The following is a 17266-nucleotide window of genomic DNA, read 5'->3' as shown; positions in this document are numbered from 1 at the left end:
AGCATACTAAAATGGGGATAAGTAAAAAGGCTGGTATTTTTTATATCTAAAAATTATGTATTAATAAACTACATAACACACATGTGCCCTTTAAAATTAATTAACAAACAACTGACTAAAAAAGCCCAGTATGCAGACCAAATCTTTGCTGTCATGGGAAAAAACCCTAGTATTTTGACTTGCCATTTGCATGTATTTAGGAGCACTAGCAGTGGTTTAGCTTAACTTCTGGTTACTAGCAAACTGCATCTTTCATCTTAACCAAAGCACTAGGGACATACACCAGAATATAGTTTCAAAACCAATTTCCACAGATCTGAAGTCCAAAAAAGCTCAAGTTCCTTCTCAAGTTTTCCACAATTCTGAGTAGATAACAGACATCAGAAGAAACACAGACAACAACAGATCAACACCTTCCAAATGTGCCTGAAGAGTCAAGGGCAGAGGACAGCAGCCTGGGATCCTGCTCCACCTCAAGAAGCTCCAGGAGATACAAACCCCATCTGCTGGGCCGGTGCCTAAAAGAACACTTGACCAGGCAGCAATACCAAACACTGGAACGTATTTTTGTTCACAATTTAATGTTTTCCTCCTCCAACTGTTTAGCTGTTGGGAGAGTCTCTCCCAGCAAACTTACTCTCCAGTTTGGCAGCAGCTACTTGCCCCTCCCTTCCAGACTGCCGGGACAGGCGCCGGGTGTGCTCCCCCTATCCAATACACTGCTTTTCAAGGGACAGCTTAACTGGTGATAGATAGCCCACTTCGGCAGCACCGGGGCACACTTCTGGACATCTGGGCTAGCAAATTACTTGACAGATATACACACTTAACATTAAATGGACGTTGGGTGAGGGACAAAAAAAAAAAAAAAATCAGTCAAAAGGATCTGACCAATTTCAGAGCAAGCTAGATCCTGCTTAAGCTTTGTCAACACAGCAGAACACAGAGAACCCACTGCATCAACATTTTAAATTTTGAAAAAGATCTATTTAAATTCTTTTGAGGAGGGGACACAGCATCATTAGTATAGAAAAAAACAGATTCAGATGCAGCTGTTCTACAAGAAGTATTGCCAAATCCATCTTGCAAGCAATTTTCTAAAACCAGATTGGCTGTGTGGTTTGTTGTTGTTATGGGTTATTACAGCTCACATGGAGGCAACTTGCTAATGGCTACCCAGACCGTCTCTCAGTCAATGCAAAAAAAAGGATTTGGTTTCCAGTGACTGAGATAAATTGTATTTTTCAGCATGCTTCTTGCAACAACTTTAACTGACAAGTACAGAACATTTACAGAAAGATCTCTATATGCATCTCTAAGACACAAGTGCACATTAAAAACAGAACCTCCTGGATCTCAGAACACCTGCTTGTTTTAGCACCTGAGAGCTACCAGAACAGCTACATGTTCCAAAGAGCTTCTTCAAGTTAACAGAATTTATTTTTCCTTTTTTTTTTCCCACAAAGGCAAACCTGTGACACACCAGCCTGTTCACTGGCTTATGTCTTTTTATTATGCATAGGTACTTAAACAAGACAGTGTTAACTTAAAACAGAAAGCTTGGGTTTTTTTTTCTTCAGTTCGCTTTTATTACCATTATGAGAGAAGTTACTGACTTCACTAACACTCTAAAAAGGACTAAACGACAGGTAATAATTTACAGCAAGACCAAACTAGAGAGAGTTACCAAGTAGTCAGAGCCTGACAAGAGCCATTAATTTTCTATAAAGTACTACAACACAAAAGGACTTTCTCTTTTAGCAAGCCATGTTTTAAACCAGAGCAAAGTTTTCCCATGGAGTCTCACAATTTACAAGCACAGCAATATAACCACATCATTGCTATTTCATTTTTATTATATCAATTTTTTTTCATGCGCATATGTCCTTTGAATCTTGTTATAGGAAAAGAAGCTGCACAATAAAGAGGTTTCTTTTACCAGCTCGGTAATTTTAAGCATTTCCACAAAACTAAACAAGACACAAGCCAAGTAACAACACTCAACCTTTTCCTCTCTGACCAGGTGCCATCACCTCAACTTTCTCCTGCTCCTGACCTACCTAAGCTAAGAACTTTCTACTTTAAGAGGCAACCCTAATAATACATTATACTGCAGAAATACCTTCAGGGGGCCAGGAAGTTGATCACTACCTAACAGGATCACACAAAACACTGCTGGAGCACACTTTCAATATTATAGTAGGAAAAACAGAATATACAGACCTACAAACTCATTCAAATTCTTCACCCCTTATTAAAAAAAATAGTTCCAAGTAACTTCTACCACTAGTTCACCAGCAAGAACAGACTAAGGACAAGTATGACTGGTTGCAGGGAATCCTTTTCCAAATATTTAAAACTGCTGAAAGAAGTTGCCCAAATTGGTACCTAAAATGGCTCACACCCCAGTAACCACGTGCAGGGCTGGCATCAAGAGAACCTAGGGGCGCAGGAACCTGAAACACAGCTTAGGGCTTGGAATCAAACCACACATGATTTTCAGGAAGCTTGACAACACTGAAGTGCTGCAATCATGGACCTGTCACTGCTGATCCCCAGCAATGTTTAAAATGTATTTAACCAGCACTATTTAAAAACACGTAAGCCAATAAGCCAAGGGTTGAATTCTCTTTCTGAGCAAGGGACACAAGACCTTTATGTCAAATGCTGCTACCTGGCGACACATTGGTGAATGGTGAAGGTCTAGAAAACTGACATCTGACAGCTATTAATAAAAGCCAAAAGGAAAGCTTTAACAATGATACCATAAATAAAATTTGTCAATCTTCAATGTAACCAGCTTTTTAAACATAACCTGTGTGTTAAAAGGGCAGTTCACTTGCCTCGATGCTGTTAACCTAGATCAGAGAGAGGCATGGAGGGGGAAATAATCACTGTCACACACAGCTTTCAGAACAGAAGTTACACTGAAAATCACTCTCAGAAGTTTTACATTACCAAGTATTGACAGCTATGTCAGGAGAAATTTAAAACAGAAGGAGAAAGGTAAAACCAAGGAGTCATTTCCTGAAAGAACCCCTTAATCACAGCAGCTTACTGTAGGTGGTGGCCTTCCTGGGAAATGCGTTCACTGACACTTTTTCCTTTCACTGCTTGTCAAATGTGTTTGATTCATTTTAGTTATATGGAAAGCAATTGGAGTACAGACTATCTAGAGGACAATTGGAAAACTGCACAAAGGTTTGCACTGAAGTTAACCTGCACAAAGAAGATACTGTCAACCCGAACGGCTGCGTGTATGGTACACTGTTAATTTGGTTGGCAAATTATGTGTACACTTTAGAAATGCAAATGTCAAAAAACATGCTGTAACTTTTCCTCTTTCAGAAGGCATACTAAGTACTTAAAAGCAAAACGGTTACCTCCCTCTGGATGATACGCTGGAGGCACAAGAAGCCTTTAAAGAAAGCTAAAGCTGCTGATACAAAGATCATATATATCACTATTTAGCAGCCCTCCCGTGTCTGTTTGAATCAGTAAAATTTCTCAAGAGATTGCCTCTCAACACAGTAACTAAGCTTGCGTGTTGTCTTACTACATTCAGCCACATTCTTACAACCCCCATTACACTGGGGGTCAGAGGGCAGGGTGATGGAGCAACAACACTCCTGTATTTGAAATCCTTAACTTTCAGCTGGTATTTTTTCTTCTTTTACAGTCTGACAAAATGCCAAAATCCTGCTATATTACATACATAATATGCTTAACACTGTTTTACTATAAAATATAACGATGCAAAGAGAAAAAATAGAAAGTCACTCCCACTTCATTTTTTAAATCCTTAAATTATTTACAATCACTAATAAGCTTAAAAAACCCAACCAACCAAAAAAAAATCAAAACATTATTATGTCCAAAGAAGCAGTACTCTTACTTATTTATGCCACTGAAGTCAACATGAGTGCATTTTTGACTGTGTAGCATTAAAATGACAGGCTGAAAAACATGCAGTACTCTTCTATTCAATAACACTTCTGCACAACAATATTTATTTTCATAAAAGGAGAATCTTTGTCCTACAACTCTCAAGCCACTTCTAATGTGCACAGACTCATTTATTTCAACAGTACTACTCGTGTGGCCCTGAATTTGCAGGACTCAACTTACTAACACAGCTGTCATCACATCTTACAGTTCATGACAACAATAAAATAATCTTTAGTAAACATATTCTACCACACCTATCTATAGATTAGTTTTTCACCCCCCTCAACTATAAAAACAAGTTCTCCAATGAATCATGAAGACAAAACTTATCCTACAACAGCAAACTTGACACTTGCTGCATTAGGGAGAAAGTTTTAAATACGTGTTTCTGTTTCAGAAGTCTGTATTTGCCTGTACGTATTCTCTTCTGGAACAATCTCCACATTACCACACTTTCATCCAACTACTGAATTAATTCATGAAAGTAGTAAAATATACATATACAAGCATGACCTATAACTTTAAAAAAAATACAAAAATGAAATGGAAAAGTAAGCTTGAATATTAACAGAGCTTAAAATAAGTCATAAACGTACCTTTACAATTTGAGGCTGTACAGAATAAGGTTTCATTTCCTAATACAAAACCAAGAATTTAAAATCCATACCTACCATCCTCTAAGAATCATATCAGTTGTTAATATTGGGATTTACTTATTTGGCATCACCCATTAATAAGTGCACTTTAAGAATAAAAACTGGCATGCCATTTGTTTGCTTGGACACCACTTACAACATTTTATCTAACAGACATTTTCAGAAAATCATATCTGCAGCTACTAAAAACTTCAACTCTGCCTTATCTATGTGCCATGCCTTGACCCTAAGCTTTTACTTAAACACCTCTAGCCCTCTTTGGTGAAGACAAGGCACTAAAAATGCTGTAAGTGTATGAAACCAGTGTTTGTACTCTGCCATAATTGCTCTCACGGGGCTTTTGGCAATGCTCTGTCATATCATGCCTCACCTGAAATTGCAGTTCCATCTCTTTACTGCTCTGAAACTATCCCACCCACATCCACTAACTCCGACAGTGAAACTTAAAAGCCACCATACCTTTTGAATATCGCAAACATTTTGCCAATGGCAGTTTTTGTAGACTAAAGGGCTTACTGATACTATGGATAGATCCCTCTGCCACCCCGGGCACATGTCTAATTACTACAGTTAAAGCTCAGCCCTTGATTTAAGGGAAACAGAACAGAGTTCTAGCTGAAGAATGGTTTCATCATGGCATCTAATGAAAATTTGCTTCTAGGTGGAAAGATGCTACTCTCTTTCTACAGAGGACAACCGAGGAAACCGAACCAGCTTCTCCAGCTTAAAATTTCTACACATCAGTTTTCATTCAGCATTTAAGGGACTTCCTCTATGTGGGCTTCTATGTAGAGCAAAACTCAGACACTCCAAAAGGCACACAGCCGATTTGCATTCAGAAGCAAGAACTTGGGACTCAGGCTCACAACACTTCACTTTCACTGTTTTTTCAACAAAACTGGTGGCATTGAAACTCTTGGGAAAGTATTATTTAAGAAACTGAGCTGATATAAAAGGCATTTAACAATACTGGGATTCCTATTACCTACTGGGACTAGTCAACAGTATTTAAATTAGAGACTAAAAGCAAGAGCACTGCCTTCTGAGCTAAAGAACCGATTCCATTCTGCATGCTGATGACTGTACACAAAGCAATTAATCTGCAGGATCTCAGCACCGATTACACTGCTGTCTTTAAATACTTCCATTCTTTCAGACAGGCATCTCTAAAATGATTCAGTACACAAGTATCAAAACTTAAGATCTGAATATTTAAGTTCTCCTTATTTCAGGAGAGAAAGAGGAATTTGCAGTCTCAGTTCTGAAACAGATTCCTGTGTTGTGGGTCTGGTTTTAGTCACTTTGCCTACTGTATTAACCTCATCTGACCTTAAGCTGTTAGGCACATCGAAGCTTCAGATATAAGGTTTCTCAAACAAGCATCAACCCTTCCAGTAACTCCTACCACAGCTTGAGAACAGCCTGAATTAGAGCTTAATGATGCTTCTGTAACCATTCACATCAATTCAGGCAAAAGACAATCCTTGATCTCTGGTTAAGGATATAACAACCTGTCCTTTTGGTTATCAACAACTATTGTACTGACGCTTCATGTCAAAACTCGAGTTACAGCTATTTCCCTTAGCAGGGACAAAGCCGATGCCAGGACGTGCTGCTCAGCAGACTCACCCATCGCTTTCTTGCCGTGATGAGAGCAGTTTTGCCATTTATAAATATCGGTGCCTACGAACATAAGTATTGCTAATGAGGCGAGAGGAAAAACACGCGGCTGTCTTTTCCCGAGCTACTTTCAGAAAACAGCTTATGAGCCATACATATCTCTGGCAGACCAATTACATTCCCCTCAAAAAACGCGAATTTCATAGAAAAAAAAAATAGCACCTTATGCTCGCAACCGCACGACTCGCGGTTTCGCTGGTTTTTCACCACAGCGTCAACACTTTTCAGACGACTCGCTCCGAGAACGACACGGAGTTTCACCGGGCGAGCGGAGGGTCGGGGGAGCGCGGCCCCGCCAGCCCGCCGGGGCAGGAAGCGCCCTCCGCCCACCCGCCCGTCCGTCCCGTCCCGCCGCCTCACGGCGCCTCGGCGGAGTCACGAGTCGAGGAGTTTCGGGCACTTACGTAACGCTGCGGGGCCGCCGCCGGTGTTTCTCCCCCTTCCCGAAGACGAACTCGTTTCCGAGGCCCCGCAACTCCCTCAGTGCCCTGGGACAACCCAGCGCCCGCCGCCGCCGCTTCCTTCCCCAAGTCCTTCCCGCCCCGCCGCCTCCCTCCCTGCCGGCGGGACGCGGCGCTGCCCCAGCCCCGCGGCGGGACAGCGGAGCCCAGCACCGCCTCCCGCCGGGGAGCTCCTTCCCCCCCCCCCAGGCAGCCCCCGGCTCTCAACATGGCCGCGGGAAAGCGGCCGGAGCCCCGGCGGAGAAGGACTCCACGAGGAAAGTTTCCCTCCCGCTCCCCAGCCGGCCCGAACCCGGGCCGAACCCCGGCCGCCAAGAACGCAGCCAAACGGCGCTGCTCACCCGGTACACCCCGCTCCGGCCGCCGCCTGCCCCGCTCCCCCCACGGCCGCGGTCACACACCCCGCGCCGGGGGACGGGCTCCGGGACACCGCCCGGTGAGGCGGGGCTGCCGCCATCTTGGGCGGGAAGGACTAGCGCCTGAGCCCCGCGCTGCCCAGAGAGCCGCCCTGAGTGGGGAGGGAGGGCAGGCTGATCCCGACCCACGAGTGGCACCTCGTGGAAGAGGGATACTTCAGGCACGAGACCTGCCTCATGGGGTTTTTTAAGAAACAGAACGTTTCCATTTTCTGTGGACGATCGCGGGTTTGTGCTCGCGCCCGTGGCTCTAAGTACACTCGCCCAGAGGTAATTCAGGATGGGCTCGTTTTTAACTACCTCTCTCTACACAGCACACGGAAGAAATTAGTAACGTGTTTCAGTCTGAAGAGTTGCTGGTCAGCCGGTAGAAACTGTGGCAGGTCTGCTAGAAGGGTTCCCACCACAAACACTGTCAACACAAGGAGGCACTTCTATCTTCTGTGTTAAAATTTTTTGTGTCTGCATATCAAGTCATCCAGTGCAGTATTTTCCAAATCCAGCCGGCTGCTCGGCAGCTAACCTGATCCTCTAGGATTTCCATCCGTTGATCCATACTACCAGAAGGGAAGGGTTGCTGGGGAGGTTCTGAAGAGCTGTGGAGCAAGGAGGGTAAGAGGGTACAGCGCCATTAATTTCTATGGTACTGCTCTGATGCTAAAGTCTGCGCTGGAAAATGGCCCAGTGGGCCTTTTTTTTTTTAAAGAAAATTTCACTTACATGTAATATGGCAGTTTCATTTTTCAAATTTCACATTATTGAGCAATAATGTGGTTGGCTTTTCTGGGAATTAAAAATAGGTAGTGGGGCTTTCCAGTAGTAATCATGAACCCGCTGAACTTTCTGACTTTCAGCTGAATTTTCTATCCCAGCTCAGACAAGGACACAGATAGGCAAGAACCACATCACTGAGCTGGGTTTCTCTGGCTGTGGGAAAGGGACACAAAAAGGGAGCAGGACATGGAGGTCTGAGCACCCTACAGCATGACAGCCTGGTCTTCCATTTCTCCCTCATATCCATTCAGTCAGCCTGAGCTGTCATGTAATTATTCTTAATGTACTGATTTATATAAGGTGTGGGCCAAGCTGTTTAACATGAGTTTTTGGGAACAGGTGCTTGTGGCTATTTAAGCCACAAATCTGAGAGTATGTGCAGGAGGGTGTATTTGGCAGGTGCTTCATGTGTAAAGAATTTGGGCACAGCCAATATTTAAATTGGCCACCAATATCTTCATTTTGGGATTGCCAGTTGCAGAGAGATCTTCACACTAGAGCATCTTTTATGCATGGGCTGGGCTGGTTCTTGTGAACCAAAATGGTCACTTTGTGTTGTGACCTTCTGTAGATTTTCACTTGTCATCTAAATCAATTTTCTTGGCATCAGAAGTAGCTTCATGGTTAATTAAATTTTCTTTCATGCTTACAAATAATTTTATAACTCCTGGTTAAGATGCAGCAGAAGTTGGATACAGGCAAAGTGAAGCAGTCCTAGTGTTTCTGGCTGTGTGTCTGTGTTTTAATTCTCTTCATAAAGCCCAAATTGGCATTGTTTTCTGAAAGGTTTGCAAAGTGTAACTAACAGTGAGATGCTTTTTGTACCATATATAGTCATGGAAAATTAGCACAAGACCTTAACTCCAGTTAAGAGAAGAATAAGTAACTTGTTGTCTGAGGAAGGCTGGGAACTAAAAATTACTTAATGTTATTATGCAAAGCAACTTTAGTGCTATGAAAGCCTGCCATAATTTTTTTCTGTTATCTTCCTATATCTTCACAATTCTTTTTTTTCCTACTAAATGGCATTTTTTTTTACTGTGTTCAGCAAGAGGAAAAAATAAACCTGAAAATGGTCTATGTTTGCAAATCCTCAAGCACTTGTTCCTAAGTCTCTCGATAAAAAAGTAAACATTTGACCTATTTTTTAAGTAGTGTTGAAAAACTTGGCTAAATACCAATGATTCTTGCTTTGTGTTCACTATATCAAAATGTCACACTGATCATATGTGCCTGTTTCAATGGGGGGTTTTTGTATTTATCTATCTTTGCTCTTACATGCCAAGTTTGTATCTTAGTACTGCAGAAGCAATCTTGCAAAAAACTGGCTTTACAGAGAAGACGCATAGAAGGCAAAGGATGGGAGATCATGGGGTGTTCTACTGGAAGAAGTAGACGCTAATTTATTTTACTATTTCACATAGAGTGATTATTTAATTGTAATTTTAATTTAGCTGAAAAAAACTTCTTCCAAAGCACAGTGTAGTCTAAAGTAATGTTTATTTTTGCTCTCTAATTATAATCTTACTGTCACGATTATGCCAGAGCTATGCTTTAAGGGTGGAGGAACTATCTTCTTCAGAAAATATGAAATAGCAGTGATATGCTGCAACACGTCTTACACTGTGCTTCCTGAATTGCCTTATTATTTTTGAATGGACACTGTTTACACACAGCTGTTTCAGAGCTTGCATTTTCACTTCAAATCTTCACAAGGATCACATGAAAATTGAAGCAAATCTGTCTGGTGTCAAGCCAATGCAAATAGATGTTTCAGTAAGTATTTTTACTTCATCATGTCAGTGAGATATTTGCACTATTTACGAAAGCTTCCAGTAATGGGCAGTCTACAACTCCCTTGGCTTACAGGTTTCTCTCAAGCAATTTGAAAATTGCTATGAACCTTTCCTTTGTGCTGACATCGAATTTCTGATGGAACCTTATTGAGGTTGCAGCTTTCTTTAACATACAAAAATGCTCCAAAATTTTCAGCACTGTAGATGGGGGTTTTTTAGTAGTAAAAAGCAGTTTTAAGAAAATTAAAAAGTAATATTTAAAAAATTGATAGAAACCAGCATATATGTAGGTTCACAGATTTACTGTGAGGCAAGATCCTTTAAAGGTGTCTTGCCTGTAAAAGCTGGAGTTGAAGATTTTTTCCTTCAGAGTTCCATGTACAATGAATGACCTACTGGTAGTCAACTGTAGTTTGTTTCATGGAAGTCCACTTGTCTCTCCCACAAACTCTTTTTCAAATGCCCAAGTATCAGTTTTACAACTGATAGGACTTGCAGCTAGAATCTTGCAGCATTCATTGTGCTTGGGCTAAAATAAGAATCTGTCCACTTCTCACACGGCTGAGTTGTGTGTTACAAAATTAAATTATTAGAGATTTAATTAATAACTTTATATATTCTTGGTCGGCAAAATTCAGGTATGGTATATTGAAATAGGACTTTAAATGCTTTGCTTTCAGTAACTTTAAAGAGCATTACAAGCAATGAAATAAAAATCTTTATGTCTTTTGCTTCTTTATTAACTGAAATTCATTTTGAGGCAGCAGCATATTGGCTTTTCTAGCTGATGGAAATGCAGAAGTGCAGAATACCTTCCCAGCTTTAGATTACTTCTTTATCACCCACAAAGGGAGACCCAACCCAGTAATTTAAAGCTTTTTATGCTTTACTCTCAAATCTTGCCTTTTGTGAAAAGAAGAATGAATATGCTGAACTGGTGATTTCAAAGTTATCCTGGTCTCAGATTCTGCACTGGAAGTTTGTTTGGCTCTACTGTGTTGTAACCACACCTGTTGGTTTGTCAGAGTTTTTGGAAGTGTCCTTCTGGGATGCTACTATCTTTTCTCAATGTTTTTTACATACACATTATCCTCTTCATTCATTTCATTTGCTGCCTTGTTGAATTGTGTAGGAACACTTTTGACTTTTCTCACACTTTAGCTGTTACTGCTGTCTTATCTATGAAGTGTTTTGCTGAGAAGAGCAGAGCTGTGTGTTTTAGGGATGGGGGTTGTAATAGGCACTTTTCCATTATGTTTTTTTCTTATGTGATTTTTTTTTTTTTTAATTGCAGAGATTTCCTATTCTGTAGTACACCAGGGACTGGAAAGACACTGGTAGCTTTTGCACTTGCTAATGAATGTAGCCAGGATGATGGGAGAGTAATCTTTTTTATGAGAAATGGTGTCAACTGCCTGAGTGAATGGGTAGGAGAATATGAATGACAGTTTCATTTATTACTTGAGTGGGTAAGGTTGAAATGTGCCATGTGTTCTGTCTGTAACTAGCTTTCTGTTGTCAAGAAGAAATTCTTTTTCATGTTTTGTCAGATCCTTCTACTGAATGGGATTGTCAGTGTTTCCTTTTCTAGTGGGGTTTTTGGGGGCTTGAAATCTTGGGATGTATTGGTAAATATTAGTAAAGCAAACAAGAAAATCTTGCAAAGCACCACCACCCCCCTCAAAAAAACCCCAAACTAACCAGTTCCAGTGCTCTTGCAACCATAATGTTTTTCATGTATTTTCTCTTTCAAACAGTGCTGCTTTCCTGATGTCAATGTTCCTGTGTTTTCTTTGTAGGCTTACCAGATGTGACCTTCAATTATTTTCCTTGATGAGATCGATGCTCTTGCTCCTGTACATGCCAGCAAACAAGACCAGGTTCATAGGTAGGACATGTCTTGTATCTATGTAGAAGGTGCTTGATCTTCATGAAAAGAAGACCACAACCTATTTAACTTGATGTGACACCTTCATTTAACCTGAAAACTAGTAATTCAGTGCAAGTGAATTTCAGATTATTTTAAAAAGAGAATTGAAAACCATTCACTGAGCTTGAAGTCAGCCTAAGGTCTGTGTTATCTTATCTGTATTTAATGTCTTAAAATGAGTCTTTTGCAAACCAGCATCTCATCATTAAAAGATTGTCCTTTTTGAAGGATCAGTGGAGAAGGTTATGTGGAACTGAAGAAAATTTACTGAACCAGTGAATGAAAATCGTATTTTTCTGTTGGCTCTGTTGTAGGAACACTGCTGGCACTAATAGATAACTTAGCCTGCAGAGAGGTTGTGGTAATCAGAGCCATCAGCAGACTGGGTTCCTTAGATCCTGCTTTACAAAGACCTGGATGCTTTGCACGAGAACTCCGCTTCAACTTGTCAGACGAAGAGGTCAGAACTTCAACTCAGCCTTAGTGCTTATGTGGCAAAGTCCACCTTTATAACAAACCCCTGTAACAAGGCAGCATCGCAGAGCAGTGCAGGTCTCCATCAGCAGTGTCCAGCCTGGACACAAGAGGGCTGTCTGGAGACTGCATTTTTGTGGAGGCCAGACCTGGTATATCACGGTATCCCGCAGTCGTAGGGAGGAGAAGAGAGATCCAACAGGCAGGAATTGTGCAGCAAGATTGATTCCTTTAATTATTTTACAAACTCTTTTATAGACTTTTTTCTTCGCAGTCTAATTGGTCAAAGGATCAGCCACCCTTGGGGTGATTGGCTAAAAATCCTAAAACATCCATTGTCAAAATATTTTCCTACTGTACTATAAACAAGGCTTTGCAAGGTTGCAGGTGTTCATAGCTTATAGAACTCTGCTAATATTTTCTGTGAGAGAGAAAAATATCTCACGGGACTGGAAAGAAGCAGGAAAAATTCTTGCTAGCACTGTGGATACAATATTTGTATCCACACTGGTACTGGAAATACGTAAGATGATTTCAACATGCAGTTAATTCTCTGTTAATTTTTGGTTTCACTGTGACCAGTGATGGAAATGGGATGCTGCCAGACACCAAAATGTTTAAGAAAGAATGAGTACATGAATTAATTATAAAGTACGGCTGTAGCATCTTGAAAGAGAAAAAAATGGTGTGCACACAAGAATTCCTTTTTGGTAACAAAAGCTTTGATCAAGGCTAGTACTGGAGCAAAAACTATATTGGGATGTGATGTTCTTACTCATACTTCCTAACAGAGGTTTGGACTAAGATGTAAAGTACACTGCACAGGTGCAAGGCTTGGGAACCTTCTAGTCCATTGGCAACAGCTAAAGAAATAAAGGGTATGTAGCAACCAAAAAGTTTTGGGATGGGGGTGGTGTGAGTGGGTCATAGCATGCAAAACTGGAACCCTGGTTTTGTGGTTTTTCTCTATCACTGATACTTCTTAGCACTTTTTGTAAAAAGGATTCTTGGATTGAAGGCCAGTAAAAGTACACTAAACAGCACATTTAGCACAAACATTTGTCTTCAGTTTTTATCTGCTTCCAGGAACAGAAGATGAGGTGCCATGAAACACATCTAATACACGATTCCCTACTGTGGAAGAATTCTAAAAATCTGCCATTGTTGTAGTGCTAGTTTTAGTTTAGCAAGCTGCAGCTTTTCCTAAGAGCTCAGTGGAGCAGCTTAGGGCAGGGCAGCCATTCTGTCCTCCCGCAGTCCTTTTCAGACAGCTCTGCAGTTTTGCTCCAGCTAGCTATCAGCTCTACAGCACAGTGACAGCACAGGAGGCAAGAAGGGTCTCTCCATGAGTGTTTCAGAGGACTTTTAATAAAAGTTACATCTTGTCCCAGAAATCCCCAGAGGCAGAGAGACCTGGTGATCCGGGCACAGGGGCTTTTTCTCAGGGGCTCAGGGGCGGTACATGGGCGGAGTTGGGGTACAGGAACCAATAGGGAGAACCCGAGGGAAGGGCCAGGGCTAGGGGCAGGGGAAAGTGGGGGAGAAACAATATGGGATCAGAAAAGCAGTGGGTAAACAGATTACTACGTGGCATAATTAATCAGGAAATACTTCAAAGAAGTATCTTGCTAAGATCAGAGATAAGGATAAGTGACATTTGACATTTTCTGAATGAGTGACAGTAGTTTGGGTTGTACTTACTCTTTTTGATAGTAACTGTAGCAATTTGGAATGGAGTGCTAGGACTGTTTTCCTCAAATGAACTGGAAGAAAAGCAAATTTACTGAACTGAGACTGTCACCATGAAATTTTGCTAAATTGCAGAGAATTTAATGAAAAATCTAAGTTTTCAAATAAGGTTTTTACTACAAATTTTTCATCAGGATCATTAGATCACTTACAAAAACTCATTTTTGATGGAAGATGTACATGCCTTTTATTTCACTGCAACCCGCAGCAAGTGTCTAATGTAACAAGCTGAGAATTAACTTTCATGCTTGAAAACACAAAGAGCGTATTAATAACTGACCTTTAAAATACTTAAACGTATAGAAGAGAAGTATTTGTATTGGGCTGAGGGCTTTGGGGGGCTGTGGGTTTTTTTAAAAGGAAACTTAGGGCAAACTAAAGTTGCAACCATTTTGGTTTCAGGCAAGAAAAGGGATTTTCAAAAGTCACACATGAGACTAGACCCTGAAGCCATTGGACAACTTTCTTGAGGACCTGGCTGTGCTATAAAGAACTGTGTTGGTGAAATATGTGTAGTTAACAAAAACTTTCAAGGAAGAAAAAAAAAACAAACACCAAATGATTCTATGTTTAGGAGACAGGTGCATAAAACTCCAGGCAGGACTTTTCAGATGCACTTCAGGAGCCACAGGAAGCAAGAAATTATCTTCCCTGGGAGTCGGAATGTGGCACGTGACAGCAAGCCAACCCATTCTCTGCGCTACACTGAGCCTCCTCTGAAGGCTTTAAAGGGGGAAATTAGGAGCTGTTCCCAAAATCACTGCTGGTTTTCCATCCTTCAGAGCTGCCCAAGAGATGTAAAAGGTGGGGCAGGAAGGACTCACAGGACTACCTGTGCTTGTATGACAGCAGGTGGTTGGCCAGGAACATGCTGTAGGTCAAGTGCTGGAGGACATAATTGATGAAACAAGTGTTCCCCAGGTTTTGGAGGCCACCTTCAGCATCCCACTTTTCCTGCCAGGCCATGGAACTCTTCTGTGGAAGAAGATCCCATTCTGGCAGAGCCATTTCAAGATGGAGGAGGACACTCATGGAGAAGCACCACCACTGCAATGGTTTCAATGCCTTGTTTTTGGATCCATTCGTACTTGCATGCTCAAGCTCTCTGCAGAAATCAGAAGCAATTTTATTGTCCCACACTCCTCAGTGCTTCTTACTGCACACCCTGTTCCTGCAGTGGTGCCACACAGGACTTCCTGCTGAGCCCCATCTTCATGTCTTCCTGGAGCTCCCCTGCAAATTTTCAACTTCTGGATTTCTCAATTCCACAATCTTCCATAAAGATCTGCACTCAGCCCAGCTTTCCTGCACCAGCACTCTGTGTCTCTTGGGATTCAGGACCTGCTGCAGGGGGCAAGTCTGCCGTAACAAGGGTAGTCTGAGTCTGGGGGTGTTCCTGCAGCCTCCTCATGGCTCCAGTCCCATCCTGTTGTGTTCAGGCAGCACGAGAGGACGCAGCAAAGACTCTGAAACCAGCACCTAGAAGCTGGAAATTAGATCAAGGTGCTCCAGCTGTCCCTGGACAGGAACAATTCCTGTCCTCCCTGTCCACACAGTGCATGGTGTTAAAAAGCCACTATGGAATGGTTCTGGAGTGACTGGGAGAGACTGAAGGCAACCACGGGAGACAAAAGGTGACATAGGAGCTTCTCCAAGGATGTTGATTCCAACCCAGGGGCCCCAGCAGCAGGGTGACCTCAAGCCCAGGGACCCCAACAGCCTATGCCTAGAATCCCATGCTACATCCCAACCTACTGCCATCCCCCCCCATATACACACCCCTCTGGGGACCATACCCTGGGCAAGCTCATCCCAGCACCCTGTGCCTGCTGCGCCAGCATTCCTGAGACACCCCAGTCAACCAGCACTGTTACACCACTGCGTCCCTGCCTTCATCAGTAAATGCTGGACTGGTGCCAGAGGGTTCTGTGTTTCCTGGGTGTCCCCATGCACTGGCTCTGTGTCCTTTGGTATCACGTCCAGTTGGAACACATCTATGTCTTGTTGGGTTTGTGTGTCCTATGGATCTGCATGTCCAAGACTAGCACACATCTCCAGGGATGGAAGGACTGATGAATAAGAAACTAAGTCATTTTTTTATCATCTGTCATTCTGTAAAGTGACAAGATTTCACCTGTTGATCATCTTTTTCTTTGCTCTTATTTTGTTTTTTCCCCATGTTTGTGGTTTTGGCTCTTTTCCAGTTCTCTTCCATTTCCAATGTGTTGCTTCCTGTACAGCATGCTGCTGCTCCTTTTTCTTTCTCTTTTTCTTGCTGCCTTGACTCTCCAGAGCTGGTACTGCTACTCTGCCTTCCAGCTTGACTCTCCAAAGGCTGAGGTTACACTCAAGACTCTTTTTTCACTTCTGCACACACAAAACAAATTACATTAATTCAAACAGTCACCCTCTCCCCATGTTTTTTCCTCCCAAATCTGGTCTGGGTTCTTTCTTTTCCTCTGCATATGTTTACACCAAAGCTTCTTTCAGCTGCTAACATAACGCCTGAAAACACATGAAACGTTCTGTTTGAAGGCAGAATAGCTGCTGCTTTGTGAGTGTAGAACACACCAGAAGGTCAGTCTGCTTCCACTCCCTTCTAGCCCATGATCTACCAGAGCTATTGATGGATTTCAACTGGTGTATACTGGCCTCTACTGGTACCTGACAGGCATTTTTAATGTTTATTGTCCAAATCTGTGTGCTCACTGACTGCACTGTGTGTTACTGAGGATGACTCTGACTGATCAGAATATTGTCAATGGAAGTGTTATAGAAGCTCAAGAGGAAGACTTTAACTTCAGCATTTGTGTGTCTGTTATATTCCCAGTCTGCAGATTTACTCCCTGAAAAGGCCCCTTTGTCTTTTCAGCAGAGAGAGATGTTCCTCAGATTCTAGTAACACTGTTCTGATACCTGTCAATAATTAGAATCATCAATAGTTTTTAGCCAACCTAAGGAAGTTTTGGGGGTTACAATCCACTATAAACCTCCATCTATAATTAATAGGCGAATATGATCTGGAATTGAGAGCATGAAGCTATCAATGTTCAGTAGTACCAGAAATTTCTGGTACACAGTAATACTGTCTGATGTGGGGATTTCACTGGTGTAACCTTTGAAGATGTTGAGCTGGCTGGGTCTGATGTTTCGACCAGTCTCTTTTCCACTCTCTAGAAAATGAAGAGTCACCCATCTCCAGGTCAATGAATAAACCACATTTCAAAGCACTCCAGATTAAACACTGACATAAATCTCTTTTCTATAGCCATGCCACCAGAAGGAGGAGGAGGCAACAATTTTCCTTCTGCAGATGATCACTAGATCAACTAAGAAAATATCTCAGGCTAGAAAAAATAAATTTTTGACTGCTAGAAATGAA

General features: G+C 41.9%; 2 protein-coding genes across 5 annotated transcripts in view; one reads left to right on the top strand and one right to left on the bottom strand.

Moving 5' to 3' along the window:
* The window catches only part of PLEKHF2 (pleckstrin homology and FYVE domain containing 2), a 20764-nt gene extending 13575 nt beyond the window's left edge, over positions 1–7189 (bottom strand). The window contains exon 1 of one of the 4 annotated variants that reach the window (XM_042036086.1): positions 7087–7189. The gene's annotated coding sequence lies outside the window, so the exon portion shown is untranslated. Of the gene's footprint in view, positions 1–6233; positions 6294–6446; positions 6616–6688; positions 6803–7086 lie in introns of those variants that run through there. The other 3 variants (XM_042036085.1, XM_042036087.1, XM_042036088.1) reach the window with 3 other exon arrangements.
* On the top strand, positions 1599–17266 carry LOC121668403 (spermatogenesis-associated protein 5-like protein 1). Its single transcript, XM_042036178.1, has 7 exons — positions 1599–1649; positions 1905–1946; positions 6497–7089; positions 11531–11619; positions 11976–12121; positions 12927–13013; positions 14287–17266. Exons 1-6 carry the CDS (start codon positions 1599–1601, stop codon positions 13008–13010), a joined length of 1005 nt encoding a protein of 334 aa, XP_041892112.1. The 3' UTR covers positions 13011–13013; positions 14287–17266.

This window comes from Corvus kubaryi, unplaced genomic scaffold, assembly GCF_017639235.1.
Source record: "Corvus kubaryi isolate FWS band 111438036 unplaced genomic scaffold, C.kubaryi_AGA036_p1.0 37385, whole genome shotgun sequence".
Lineage (NCBI taxonomy): Eukaryota > Metazoa > Chordata > Aves > Passeriformes > Corvidae > Corvus > Corvus kubaryi.
This window is presented reverse-complemented; position numbering and strand designations above follow the sequence as displayed.